The 15,882-nt window shown below is 35.7% G+C and overlaps 1 protein-coding gene and 1 non-coding gene across 2 annotated transcripts; both read right to left on the reverse strand.

Annotated features, from left to right (window-relative positions):
- On the reverse strand, positions 1-11,431 carry LOC140153674 (sodium-dependent phosphate transport protein 2A-like). The gene is made up of 6 exons (XM_072176484.1): positions 11,331-11,431; positions 8,196-8,463; positions 7,420-7,707; positions 6,698-7,008; positions 2,929-3,025; positions 1-1,051 (listed from the first exon to the last, which is right to left on the reverse strand). The coding sequence occupies exons 1-6, from the start codon at positions 11,331-11,333 to the stop codon at positions 156-158; spliced, it is 1,863 nt and encodes a 620-aa protein (XP_072032585.1). The 5' UTR covers positions 11,334-11,431; the 3' UTR covers positions 1-155.
- Trnan-guu (transfer RNA asparagine (anticodon GUU)) lies at positions 3,395-3,468 on the reverse strand. The gene has a single exon. It is a non-coding gene; the product is annotated as a tRNA-Asn (tRNA).
- Positions 11,432-15,882: the final 4,451 nt, after the last annotated feature.

Raw genomic sequence — 15,882 nt, forward strand, 5'->3', positions numbered from 1 at the left:
CATTCTATTGCTTAATGATTTCAATGTTAGTAAATTTTTAACTGAATCTGAATAAACATACCAACGATAATAATAGATTATATTATATAGGTCTATTAATAGTTTACAATAACAATATATATTATATCTATATAAAATGAACTAATAAGTGCCTGTTATTTTATTTTAACCAGTGTTGTGGCTTTCAGTCCTTGTTCATTTGCTACCAACTTAGTATCATTCGCATCATCGTTGCAACGTTTGCAGTATCGTCCACATATCGCCGTCGACTTAAAAATTAGTCGATCATACGGACGCAAGGAACGAAGCGGCTTCGGTAAAAAGTCCCAGGTGCGAAGCCTCTGGGGTAACCAATGTGGTTTGTTTGACTGCAAAATGTTGACGATGATAACGAAAGCTACGAGAAGGAGAAATGGCACACCCACACCTAGTAGACACCACGTACTGGCTAACGACAGACCAAAGACAATAGCAGGGAAGATAAAGAACATGGCGATTAGATAAAAGGCGGCGAACCAACGATATTTTGCCGTTGTGTTTCCTAGTCCCATCGCTAATTTCATGGGCACACGACGTAATATCGGTATGGGATACCATATTAAAATACCAGAGATGTTGAAGAAAAGATGACAGAAAGCGATTTGCAGTGCAGCAGCAAATTTGCCACTGGAGCTTGCAAGAGCTGCCAGTAAGCCAGTTGCCGTTGTACCAATATTGGAGCCTAAAGTCAGTGGATACATACGCTTGAGGGATATTATACCAATACCAACCAGAGGAGTAAGTGCTGACGTGAAGATGGAGCTACTTTGAAGAATAAACGTCAACAGTGCCCCCATTAAGATAGCTAGATATCCGGTGAGAAATGATAGTTTTCCGGGAAGTTTAGCGTCGACTGTCTTTCGAACGATAATGGCTAATCGACCTTTTAGCGTCCAGTGAAGGAGTTTGACGATAAGGATAAGACATACACACAAGCAGACAAGAGAGATGACGAGGAGAATGGCACCGACTGCTGCATCTGATAGATCGCTTTTGCCAAATATATGATTACCTGAAAATATTAGAATTAAAAACAACAATGTAAAACACATAATAAGAAATTGAGTAAATACCGGTACGAGGCTGGCCGGCGAAACTGAGGGCTGAAAGTCGGTTAGACAGATCAATTCCCGTTGAAAAACGAATAGGCTTACATTAGCGTTCGTTGTCGAACTCCAACGGTTTTACTTTTAATATAATTTTGCTTTAACAACACATTTAGAATTGTTTGTGAATATTTCATGAGTACGTCATAAATAAATGGCGACGTCACAATTTAGGATATCGATATCGCATCCCCTCTGCCGTAAGAAAAATAAATGCTCAGTGCGCCCTCAGTATTTATAAAGTTGGGTATATTGTGTATAATTATTCATGCTTATGTGAGGGCTCTGTATCCTACATTACAATAGACATACCTGGCAAAGAATATGACTAAGAACAGACTTATTGAAAAAGAAAAATGAAAACACGAAGGAAAAGTTAAAAAGAAAACGTTAAAAAAATAGAAAAGAAAAAGGAGAAAAACTGAGAGGAGTAGAGAACATAATAGAATAGAATAGAATTTAATAGAATAGAGAATAGAATAGAGGGTGTCCCAGAAAAAATTACCGAGTGAATAAAATTGGACGTAAGTCAAGAACTAGACATCAAAATCAAATCCTATTTTACTGTATATCACATACGAACATTTTATTTAATTCGCTCGAGTGGTTGCGAAGATATTAACAATTACATAATGCGCGCATCAATGCAGTTCATTCCAAGTTTGATCAAAAGGCGTTTTTCCCATCTCTCATTAAATTTAGTCCACATAATCTATTTTATAATCCGACGGTGTTATGTTATTCATGCTTTCACTGAAGATGAATAACATTTTGTCCGAGAAAACTTTTTTCTGCAATTGACAGCTTCTCAACTTGAATTCTTTAGGTTGTGCAAATATGCTATATTTTAACTTTCCAAAGAACATTTGAGCCAAGAATTAACAAGTGCTTACAGCTTTACATGTGATTTTTGATACGATGCAACATTAATGTTGAAGTTTTAAAAGATTTAAACTTTGCATTAAAATTTCTTGGAAATATTCCAAAAACATTAATGTGTGTGACAATTTTTTAAAGCCAGATGGAATTCTTTATGCAATATTTATATCAACATTAACGAAAAAAGTATCGAGCATCATCTTACATGCAAGATTTCATTTTCAGTATCGTGCAAGTGTTCAAATTTGAACAAACCCTAATTAAATGTTTTGCAAGAAACGAAAAAGAACGAAAAGGAATATCACGGTTGACTAGTTAGCCACTGGTGCGAATTGTGTTGATGATCTTTCTTGACGCATGCGTTATGTAATCGCTAATTTCTTCGCAATCAGTCAACTGATTCCAGTAAAATTAGCATATAAGATTCCAGTAAAATTAGCATATAAGATGCAAAATAAAATGAGCTACATACTGAGTTTTAGATTTGTGGATTCTGATGTCTATTTCTCGACTTATGTCCCCGGTAATTTTTTATGGGACACCCTGTAGAGAATATAATATAATATATTAAAATCAAATCAAATCAAATCAAATATAATACAATATAATATAGGGCCTATCAGATTAGATTAGATTAGAATAGAATAAAATAGAGAATAGAATAGAATAGAATAGAATAGAATAGAATAGAGTAGAATAGAATAGAATTTAATAAAATAGAATAAGATAGAATAGAATGATATAAAAGAATAAAATGGAATAATTTATCATCAGTAAAATATTTATGGTTGATATTTACAGGTACTATATACATCATAGCAGCGCATTTATATAGTATAAGAATATTGTTTTTTAAATATGTATTAATTGTCTATTTAAAACTTTACTATTATTATGCACTTACATTTACTTTTCCACTCGCCGGGTGCGCATGATATCAGTATTTGACCGCTAGTATCATTGCTACCAATAGCGATATCGGTAATAACATTCTTATCAATCTGTTAAAATGAACATAAAAATAAAAAACAAAACATACAATTTAGTAAATCCTATCAGGCCAAGCAAAAAATCGTCTTTATTATTTTAAAGAAAGGACCCCTCATTATATCTTTAAATCAGTTATTTAACCAATCTATTTATTTGCCAACCACAATACCCATCTAGTTTTCATGCTCTAAAAAAGTTTTGTGAACCAATAAAATATACAGAATTATTTAAAAATTATGTAAAATAAAATAATTATAATTATTAGCGAAATCGAAAAAGAGAGAAAAAAAATTAAATGTGTATTATTTGCAAGTGAATTTTGGGTCAACAATACTTAAAATCAAATTCTGGTGATGAAAAGGGGCAACAAAAAATTTGCTCGCCCCCGGGTGGGCTCGAACCACCAACCTTTCGGTTAACAGCCGAACGCGCTAACCAATTGCGCCACGGAGGCAGCTGAGCGACCCGGCGTGAAAATGCCTTGTCGTTGTAACTACTTACTGGATGACTAATCAATGATTACGCACACACAAAAGCCTAGTCTTTACACAGAATTATCATGCAGGGTTATCATTCTAGCAGATCAGCATACAAAGTATAATGCCTGCATGTGTATAGCGGAAACTTATTCATTGGATATGTTGGATACTTTATTTCCCTTTATTTTCAAATTTCAGAACATAAGGCAAAAAAGTTCATAAATTATTACTTAGTGAGTGTGAATAACAGTCTAAACTTTGAATACAGAATACCTAATTTGTTTGTTCATTTCTATGACTTATGAAGCACATCGTTTAGGCCAAATAAAAGAAATATTAAAGTAAATGCCTACTCCCTCCCTATTCCAGAAAAATACAGAACTAATACCCGGGTATTTTGGGATTTAATAAAAAAATTATTATTATCCTGTTTTGCCAAATGAAACATAGCTAAATCCTAATTCTTTTGTTAGTCCTAACTAGCAATAAAAGTCAAATCATAATTAATATTTGGCCAATTTTTGGAAATAAGGGCCAAACACATGCGTTTCTAGGCTGTTTTCCGTATGCTGTGACAATCAAGCCCAAAGACTTGTACTAAGACTAATATCAGTTTATGCATTTTAATTTTTGAAAAAGACATGTTTCATTCTTATAACCATGATAACCAACTATTTAATTAAAGTAACACAAAAAAAATAAAATTAGAGCAAAATTTCGGTATATACTCAAGATTTTGAATGCTTAGACTTGTTCCAAGTCTTTGATATCTGACTCGAATGGCAGAAAACATGCCAAAAATGCATGATTTGGGCTTTTTTTCCCCAAGAAATTAGTAAAATAGTGAACTTTTTCCTTTATCTCCAGTTAGGACTAAATGAATGATTGGGATTGAGATATGTTTCATTTGGCAGAACTTTTTTTTCTGGAATAGGGAGTAGTACGTATACTACGTACCGTATATATGTAGTATGTATCTGTACAGCGGAAACCTATTCATTGGACATGTCGCGACTTTATTTCCCTTTTTTTTTTTTTTAGAACATAATCATTAAAAAACAAAAACAAAAAAAATCTTCATAATTAATTCTTAGTGAGTGTGAATAACTTTGAATATATCTATTTTTTCATTTTTATGACTTATAAAGCACATTTTGTATCAACAAATAAATATCATTATTTAGTTTTAGGCCACATAAAAGAAATAATCCGCCTCTCTCATTTTCTGGGACCAGAAGCTACTTAAAACAAAATCTGCTTTCGTGTGTAGATTTTTACAATGCAACATTTAGGAAATGTGATAGGCCTACATGGCATTGATAACAAAGGAAAATCTTTCTTTTGTTAGGTACAATAAAGTTAATGATGCAATTAAATATTTTATTAGCAAGATATCCATATCCGCTTTGTTTTAATAGATTTTGACATGAAAAGTACATGTAGACCAATGTTCACCCAATATGCATAGGCCCTATTCGTGTTACAATTCCAGAAAATAGACTGCACACTCTCTATAGAGGAATTTGGATATCCAGACTTTTTGTCCAGTCGTGATAGTTGGAAAAACAGACTTTTAAAGTGTCCAAAGGCAAAAAAATCCAGAAGAAAAATACTTTAAAATCGGAAACCCTAAATTTGAGAGTTTATTTTTCACAATTCCGTGATTTTTCATTCATTTAATTGCATTCCCAAGCTTCTGAAGTAACACTGGCAACAGTCATTCCAGTTTTCAGAAAGCAAATTTGGAAATCCAGACATTTCCTTTATTGAAAAGTTACTCCTTGTGTGCACTTATTTTCTGGAATGGCCCAATGCGAGATATAGTAATAAATAATAACAAACAAACAAACAAACAACAACAACAACAACAACAACAACAACAACAACAACAACAACAACAACAACAACAACAACAACAACAACAACAACAACAACAACAACAACAACAACAACAACAACAATAATAATAATAATAATAATAATAATAATAATAACACTAATAATAATAATAATAATAATAATAATAATAAATAGGGGAATGTTGTGGGTTTGTGGGTAGGGTAAAATGGGACACGGGGTAAAATGTGACAGTGATTTTCGGAAATACTTTTATACCTTAAAATGGTCACATTTTGCCAATTTTTGCAACAAAACAACTTTGATATAATGTCTATTTATATTTCCAACCAATTAAATGTAGGCCTACCATTCTTCATTAAACAAGAACTTCTGGGCCGTAAGCCTTAAACCTCAAAATAAATATTCTCTTTTTTTCTCATGTGTAAGTTGAGGTCACGACTTGAGGCTAAATATTTGAATCAATGGCCCGGATAAGTGTTTCTCAAATTAAAAAATAACTTCGAAGCCACCTCTTTCAATTAAATAAGACAAAGATTGTTACTTTTTCTTCGAAAATTATAAGAAAAGTTTTCTTTTAGAAATGTGCCAAATTGGGGGTAAAATGGGACGCCATTGATTTACTGTGTGCTAACTCGCACTGTCCCATCTTGCCCCAACAAAAAATCCCATAGTAAATCAATGTCGTCCCATTTTACCCCAGCTGTTCCATTGTACCCCAGCTTCTTTACAGCAACAATTTCGCATGGGGTAAAATGGGACGCCTTAATAAAATAATGAAGCCGGAGCCCGACGGGCACTATTTTTTGTGAAACGTGCATATGAAACGAAAGTCTACCTAGACTCTTGGTGATATACATTTTGTTTTGCAGTGGTCACTTGCCGGGTATTAGTAGGCATATAGTGGTAAAATCTGGTGTCCCATTTTTGCCCACTTCCCCTATGAACGAAAAAGCTCTGTCAGTTTCGATCCAAATGTCGCCAAATTCATACGGGCGATCGAGGAATATATTACGACAATGTGTTTGCCCCTACAGAAATTTTCAGGGACAAAATGGGTACGGTAAAGAGCAAAAAATGCAAAAATGCAAAAAAAAGAGAGCAAAAATGGGACAAAAAATAAATTGACAAATGCATGCGGACGAAAATCTGGTTTCCCCCCTAAATGGGGACAAAAATTTGGCTTTGCCCCCTCACACCAAAATCATGGCTCAGCCACTGAAACAATTATAATTTATATAATGCATAATACATACGTAAGAAACACCAACGTCCGCACATTCCCACGTGGTTTCGGGTTCACATCATGTGTAAACCTTAACCCAATCCCCACATTGCACAACTCACCTGCACAACCAAGGTAGTAAATGGTTTGGTTATAACCTTCAACAGCTCAATATCAACATCCTCATTTGGTGACAGATTCAAACTCCTAACGATGACATCAGAAAGCCTGTACAAATATCCCGATGCTACTTCAAGTGGTAGTAGTATCAATACGCACAGCCAGTTAAACATATCATGAACCGTCGCACCCCCGAATGCACGGCGAAACTCATTTTTGTCTTGAGCTTGGCCGATGGATACAATGGTGTTGGTCACACTGGTACCGATATTTGCCCCCATGACAATAGGAATGGCTTGGCGCACGTAGAGTACTGAAAAATGATATAGATGAAAGACAAAAATGATTGATTTCTTTGACATGAATGCATAACACACCTGTGATTGGACATTTTATGATGTCATTTAACATTTCCGTTATCGCGATTCGGCAATTTGTAAAAACCATGGGGTTGTTTTGTTACTTCATATAAAAATGGCATAATATAAACTAATATGATATGGCATAAAGGGACAAAATTCGGTACGAATAATTATTGGTCGTCAAACGAGAATCAAACTGCGCTTGACATTTTACTCTTCATCTGACACAGTGTTTGCCTATAGCAAACTAATGGTCCCGGGTTCCAACCCTGGATAGTACAAAGGTATTGCAGCTTTTAACGAGGAGCTGCCGAGTGCCGCTGATTTTATTTGTTGGAATATTTATAGTTATCGTCGCTTACCTTCGGCCGCAACCATTGACACCACTATCGAGGTTGATGTACTCGAACTTTGCACCAAAACCGTCACCAATACACCAATCATGAGTCCACACACAGGATTGGCTAGGAGCTCATTTTCAGCAAAAGCTTGCCCGGCAGCTTTTCCTCCTAGAAGCCGAAAAGCTGAACTCATCACATCCAAGGAACAAATGAAGAGATATAGAAGACCCAGGAGTAGACTCAATTTGACGATACCAAGGATCAGCCAGTCTACAAAGAATCGATGAAACTTTTCTGCGGTAGTCAAATCTGAAAATAACATGATTAAAGTAAACACTTATCTGCACTCGCACATGCACCTACTCATTAGTACTCAATCAATCAATCAATCAATCCATCAATCAATCAATCAATCAATCAATCAATCAATCAATGTATCAATACATCAATCAATCACTCAACCAAGCAATCAATAATCAATACATCAAGCAAGCAATCAATCATCATATCAGTCAGTCAATCAATCATTTATAATCAACCAGTCAGTCATTCAATCAAGCGATCAATAAATTAATAATTGATCGATCAATCATAATACGATAATAATGCTCACAATCACTTTTGCACTCTATTTATTGTAATGAATGCACATAATCGTGAATTTGTTTTTCAGATTATTTTATAAATGCCATGCATTTTTGGAAGTGATTTTCATATCATTATTCTAAGCACACTTGCGACCAGTATTTGACAAGTGAATTTCAAGGAATTTCAGATAGGCCTACGCCTATATTTACCTTGCCAATTGACATGGTTTAGCAGCTCTGGCATAGCAACAGTCCACGGATCTTCCTCTTGTTCCTTCTCCAGTTTAGCTTTGGTTTTCTCGAGAATTTTGTCCACATCATTAGATGGTATTTCAATCTTAGCATCATTGGTTAGGTCAAAGTGTTCCTCAGAGGCCTTCTCGTATGCAGGGTTATCAAAGCTAACCAATGTTACTTGGTTTGGGGAGGTTTCCTTGTCGCCCAGAGACACTTGCTCCTCCGTCGACTCCATATCAGCCTAAAACATGAAAATAAGTTTTTTACAAAAACTTTCTTTAAATTAACAGACAATTAACTATATTTTTGCCTGAAAGACGTAAGAATATAGGCCTGTACGTATAACCTTTTTAATGCGTACATTAATGGCGAAGTAGCAGAATTTAATTACAAAATTTTCAGGGGATTGGGGAAAGATCACCTAAATACCTGAAGAAAGACAACAATCACAATAATCGCATCATTTTCAGGCGAAAAAAAATCTTCATCTTCGCGTAAACTTCTACGACACTGCCCTGGAAATATGGTTTTCTATTAAGGGATGGGGTATGAACGTTTGGACAGTATTTATTGTGAGACATAATTATAGAGCACATCAGACATATCGAATTTTGATTTTTTTGAAATTCGCAATGTACGAGGGGTATCCAAAAGTTTTTGACATCACCCAGAAGCAAAGGAGCTATATTGATGAAATTTTGTCAGTGTAATTACTGGTCCTTATGTACATTATGGTCCAAAAATGGTCTCATTAGTATGTTTACTTTTTTACAGGTGGCGCCAGATGGGCAATAGGCGCATAACCTGTAAAATGGTGAAAATTGAGGCACGCAGCGTGATTAAGTTCCTGCATTTGAAGGGTTAGGCCTACAATGGTCAGAAAATCTATGATGAAATGAAAGCTATCTACGGTGATAATTGCCCATCATATGGCACTGTTGATTTTTGAAAAAGGAATTTCAAAACTGGCCACATGTCCCTCACAGATGAGCCAAGAAGTGGGCGTCCATCACTTTCGGATGATGCGGTCACAGTGAAAAAATTCAAGAAAGTGGAGGATCTTATCATGAAAAGATTATGCGCCTACTGCCCATCTAGCGCCACCTGTAAAAAAAGTAAACATACTTATGAGACCATTTTGGACCATAATGCACATAAGGACCAGTAATTACACTGACAAAATTTCATCGATATAGCTCCTTTGCTTCTGGATGATGTCAAAAACTTTTGGATACCCCCTCGTAATACACATTTTGTGGCAAATGATTAAAAATTGATATTTTTGATACTTAACAGTACTCGAAGTAAACTTTACAAATCTGATGATTTATACTTAAAGTGTATGTAGGTGGGATGAAAAACCGACGATCAATCAAAATTTTGACCTTTCGTATTGAAGATATGGATTTTTTTCCCAAAACACCCCAAAAAATGGGTCTTTTTGGGAAAAATCCATATCTTCAATATGAAAGGTCAACATTTTCAATTGATCGTCGGCTTTTCCTCCCAGCTACATACACTTTAAGAATATATCATTAGATTTATAAAATTTACTGAAAGGACTGTTATATATCAAAAATGTGGAAATATCAAATTCAATAATTTGTCATAAAATTTGTATCATATCGTGAATTTCAAAAAATGAAAATTATTTGATATCGATCAGAAAGACATTCTCCGTATTCAGAATGCAATTCGATATGTCTAGCTGATGTGCTCTCATGCATGTTCCACAAAAAATACTGTCGAAACGCTCAAAACGCTCATTCCAGAACCCGTAAGTATTAACACACAAATTCCATATGACAAGTGAAGATGATGTTTTTTCATATGGAACATGAAATAATCGTATATACTCGGATCCATCTGTGGTCAAAATAGGACATTAACCTGTTAACCACTACACGGAACATACAGTGTCCAAAAATTGCCCCTATCTGTGCGCCTGCAGTGAGTGACTGGGTCATGCAAAGTTCTTTAGTTCTCATTTGTCTGGTTCTTAACAAGACTCGAATGAGTCTCCTACAGTTTCATGGTAACATGAACCTTAAAATATTACAGGTATATTGCTTAATTGTAGTAGAAAATTAAACCGGTAAATTATAATTATTTCAAAGAAGTTTAAGATGAAATTGCCGTTCTTGATACATTTTACAATAAGGATGGCGATTAGTATAGCAAAGATGCCAGAGGGAGTGGGGAACGCTCGGTGAAAATGGGGGATGGGGATGTGCGGCTAGACAATCGGGAGTACCCTGATCGGAACTGACTGTAAGGTTTTTATAATGGGTCATTTGATTTGATATTGAACTCGGGACCACTTACACCAAGACCTTTTTGATGTTCCCTTGTTTCTCTCCATGTTTAAGAAACAAAATGTTAAACGATAGGGCGTATGTGTGGAAAATGTTCAGGCTCAGCTGATATATTTTGCATATTATACAGCCCAGGGATACAAGACCATTGTGTAAATGCGTAACATAATATTCTCTTATACTAATTGAACAGGTTGAACTTTAGGCATTGCAAATTTGGCTCAAGCAAATAAATGAAAGAATAATACAAGACGCAGACTACAGTCCATGGTTTAAATAATATTTGATCTGGCCTCCAGTGGCCGAAGTTAGTGACCAACATCTTTGTTGCCAAATTGCATGTTTTGAAGCAGCTTGACGGTGAAATATAATGGTAAAATTAAAGACATTTTATGTTTCGAATTTCACAGTAGGTCCGTTTTGTACGATGTAGGCCATAGGCACATACCAACTTGAATAAATGAAATGTGGGTCACACAGAACCAGTTATTTGGAATACCTCTATCGCAACTTCCGAAACTGCGAAAGTTGTTACTGCTGCATCATTCCATAAAAACACATGTTAATTGTTATTATTATTAATATTATCATTATTATTATTATTATTATTATAAAAAGGTCTTAACTTTCTACAATACAATCACCGTTTAGATGAACTTCGAGGAGGAGTTTACATCATTAACTTATCATCAGATCACCATCATCAGCTAACAACAACATAAGCAGCAACAACAGTATAGCATGTCGTTATCATCGACGTACGCTTTTATCACAAAATATTTCAATAACTTACCATCTTTCAATGAAAATCTGAGTCGGAGTAGATCTAACTGATCAGCTGATTCTCGATCCCCAGTTGTGTCATCCAAGTGCGTGACTCGCTACCAGTGATGCAGCCGGCCACGAATGAGGACAACAGCGGGAACCGGATATAAAGTATTGCTTCCAACATATCCAAGACAAGCAACCAATCAGAGAGCGACAGAAAGGTTGAAAAGCCACGAAGAAGTTTGAGTAATTTATTCAAATCAAAAACACGATAGGTTTATGTAATTAGCATTTTTGGAAGGGGTTCAATGTAGTCCCGACTCCCGAGTTTGCAAGTTATTCTGAAGTGAGTTTGTGGCAATGTTAAATTGCATGTTTAAGGTAAACAAATCGGTTTCGCATATGCATTAGCATCGAATAACATGATGCAGTCATGTCTACAGTAGAATTCATCTCGACCTTTGCAGGACTTAACCCCATTAAAAGCTATTAAACCAAGATAACACTCATTGAAACAGCTCAACTGATTAAATCGGATCTTCTCTGGTTGTGCACAAGTGACTGTTTTCATGTGCGATATCGCAATAAAGCTGGTATTCATAGCTTCAGTTGGGTAACCGATTATAAAGGAAACGAAAGGAAACAATGTTATGTGTGGCTTTGTTCACGAAATCAGACAATGTCGTGCTTTTTGTAAACCAGCATTCTTGAAAATGAGCAACATAATGATTTTTGACTTAACACGGTTTAGAAATAATTTCTTCATATTTTTGGTGTTATCTGTCGTTTACATGTCCTTCCTAAAACACAAAAGTACGACCCTCTCCAAACACCTAAATTAGCTAAAAATTTAGGACATGTTACAAAACTTTATTTTCTAGAACCGATTTAGAATAATTTAAATGTAGCTTTTACCGTTTTTTTTTTTGTGGCATCCTTCAGAAGTGAGCGGTCCGATACCAATATTTTCGGTCAAATCTCCATTCAAATAACACGGGGAGTTGGCTAGCTATGCCTTGCCCTCACTCATATTTTACAAAAGTGCGACCATTTCTGAACATCTAACCTAGCTGTAATTTTAGGTCATGTTAGAGAAATATATTTGCTAGAAGTTTTGGAGAATAAATAAAATATTGGCTGGTTATTTTTCACACAGTGATGTTAACTAGGCAAGTGTCCATTCTCCCAACATACATCATTTGTAGGGGTCACGCGTCAATGGTGAAAGCACTGTGTATTGTGTATAGGAAAACGGACAGTAACTGCAGTATGACTCACATCCCAACATAACATTTCAGTTTAAGTTGCTCGCAGAATTTGTAGTGTATATGTGTCCGTCGTGAGTGGACATACGTAGGGGTGGGGTGGGTGGTATGGACACAGGGGACCGAGTGTGTATAGGGGTGAGGTACTGGGGTGCACAACATCATATATTTGTTTTTTGTGCTTAGTTTGGGCGTAACATGATGCAGTCATGTCTACAGTAGAATTCATCTCGACCTTTGCAGGACTTAACCCCATTAAAAGCTATTAAACCAAGATAACACTCATTGAAACAGCTCAACTGATTAAATCGGATCTTCTCTGGTTGTGCACAAGTGACTGTTTTCATGTGCGATATCACAATAAAGCTGGTATTCATAGCTTCAGTTGGGTAACCGATTATAAAGGAAACGAAAGGAAACACTGTTATGTGTGGCTTTGTTCACGAAATCAGACAATGTCGTGCTTTTTGTAAACCAGCATTCTTGAAAATGAGCAACATAATGATTTTTGACTTAACACGGTTTAGAAATAATTTCTTCATATTTTTGGTGTTATCTGTCGTTTACATATCCTTCCTAAAACACCAAAGTACGAGTATTTCCAAACATCTAAATTTGCTAAAAATTTAGGACATGTTACAAAACTATATTGTCTAGAACTTTAGAAGAGTACTTTTAATATTGGCCGGTTATTTTTCACACAGCGACGTTAACTAGTCATATCCCCATACTGTTAACGTAGGGCTATTTGTAAAGGTCACGCGTCAATGGGAAAGAGCACTGTGTATTGTGTATAGGAAAACGGACAGTAACTGCAGTATGACGTAACACCCCTATTAAGGCAGGAATGAACCATTTTGGACATGTAAACATCACATGGGGCGTTTGTAATCACTTACATGTGCCTCTCTGAAACCACGAACCTTCCTCATTTTTATATTCAATGTTCAATGGACTATAAATAAAGTATAAAAATTGAAAGTAGGCCTACATTGTATATCAAGAAATACGTCCCCGGTTTATGATAACAATTGTGCACAATTTGTGTGACGTCAGGAAATAACGTCTCCGCTTGCATAAAGTCTAAAAACGTCCACATTTGGGATATGGGGAATGGGTATGTGCAATACACCTGCCTTTTTGTGCATTTTTAGCAATTACGTTTATTACCAGATCACTCATCATAAAGGAAGATAAAGTGATGGCACTCATAGGCCAGTCAAATTAAGAAAAATAAGCGGTTAACCCACCACTAATTGCAACAGAATCCATTTAATCACCATTCATTTTAGAAAAGCATATCATCGAAATACCCAAAAAAATTCAAGAAGTGGATAAGTGCCTACTTTGCTGAAATTTCAATTTTGGTCAAATCTTGTTAAAAACCATACCAATCTCACCATTGGCATTCAGAAAAAGTATATATAGTTGATCAGTTTCCGACATATAGTTCTTGAGTTATAGGCTTATTGAAATATGCTCCAATTTTAATCCAACTGGTCTCAGATTGTTCCTTTGGGAAAAATAAACCAAAATGACAGAGGTTGCATTGTTTTGGATGTTATGTTTTATAGGTAACAGTCACAAAATAGGTCAAGGTCAACATGGCTCAATGGAATTTGATCTTCTTTGCCATGTTACCAAGGTAACAAACCACCTGAGATATGGCAAACTATTCTTTTTTTTAAATGTTTCAGCAAGCAGAACAACACTTGACCTTTTCCCCTATAACTCAAGAAATGTACATCGGAGATAGGTCAAACTATAGGCCTACTTTTTCTGAATCCTCATGACGAAAGGAATTAATTGGTATTAGTCCGGTATCTACAAGGTTTTAATGTGCATCCCCCCCCCCCCAGGACTCTACCAAACCAACTTTTTTAGTTTCCTTTTATGGTCCTATAACACATTCAAGATGTTAGCAAAAAATATTTCCCGGCACTCCGGCCATATTCAAGGTTAAAGGTCAACACAGTGGTCAAATTTCAAAGTTGATCAAATCTAAGGCAATCTAATCTAGTCAAATTTGGGGCGGTGGTCAGTTTTTTTTGGCTACACAGGGGCCCAAAATTAAAAATGCTCCGATTTGAACGAAGTTGGTCTCAAATTACTTGTTATGTAAAAATAAGTCAAATATGGAATAGTTGTAACCATGTAGGATGTTTCGTTACCTAGGAAACATCACAATATAGGTTGTGGTCAATAGGCTGTAATGAGGATTGACCTTTAAATTATAATGGCCAATTTTGTCAATAACGAAGCATTTTAGACAGTGCGGTTAGTGTTCCCTTTTTGACTTGCTTTTGCATGACGAGCAATTTATGTTACACTATTCAATATTGCTTTAAGGTGAAAAGAATGTGTGTTTAGTTTGTGACGGGGTGGGGTGAAAATGTGTGTGGGGGAGTGAGAGTGAAATACAGAGAGATGTAAGAAGGTGTGTAGACAGAAAGCCCGAGTGAAGAAAGGACAATACAGGAGGTAGACAGCGACAGGACAAGCGAGAAATAGATCTAAAGATATGCAAGAAATGTAAATGAGATGAGATGGAAGAGAAGAAAGTAATCGCGACAGAAAATAAAGTTGTATGACATGTATGAGGATGAATGAGTAAAAATAAACACAATGTACATAGGCCTGTGTAAAATTCTGATATGTATGACAGTTTGCTATATATACACGAAGAGACTATACAACAAGATATGCGCGGTAAATATTTTCCTCATCCTAGACCTGGTTCATAATTTGGTGGTTATTTCTGGACCGTTTCCTCTAAAGGTGTGTAACCCAGGCGGCATAGGTCACGCGACACGTGACGTTCGAGGCTGGCGAAAATACAAGGCTGACAGCCCCATTCAAAATACACGGTTAGCATTTATAAATTGAAAAATAACATACGTACAGTGTGGTACATTGTCGTACCCCAACGGTTTTAGAGTAAGATAATTTTGCTTTGACACCACATAACAAATTTAGAATTGTTTGTGAAGATTTCATGATTATGTGTTAATCCAATGGCGACGTCAAAAGTGCGATATCGCTTCCACCACCGCCTGGTGTAACCTGATTGACAGTATCGCCCAGGCTCCACTTTAGGCCTACCCCATCATAATGTCGTGTAACATCACTCTATAGCCTATAGTAACCGGTAACGTATAGGTGACAGCATTAATAATTGCTATCTACTGAAGACAGCAAATCACGTTATTGTTTACTTACTGTATCATCATCCCTCCCAAGTGCAATATAACGTCATATTATAGAATTGGCTATCTTAACAAATTCTTAGCCTATACTATATATGTACAGGGT

The sequence above is a fragment of the Amphiura filiformis genome, chromosome 1 (assembly GCF_039555335.1).
Source record: "Amphiura filiformis chromosome 1, Afil_fr2py, whole genome shotgun sequence".
Classification (NCBI taxonomy): Eukaryota; Metazoa; Echinodermata; class Ophiuroidea; order Amphilepidida; family Amphiuridae; genus Amphiura; species Amphiura filiformis.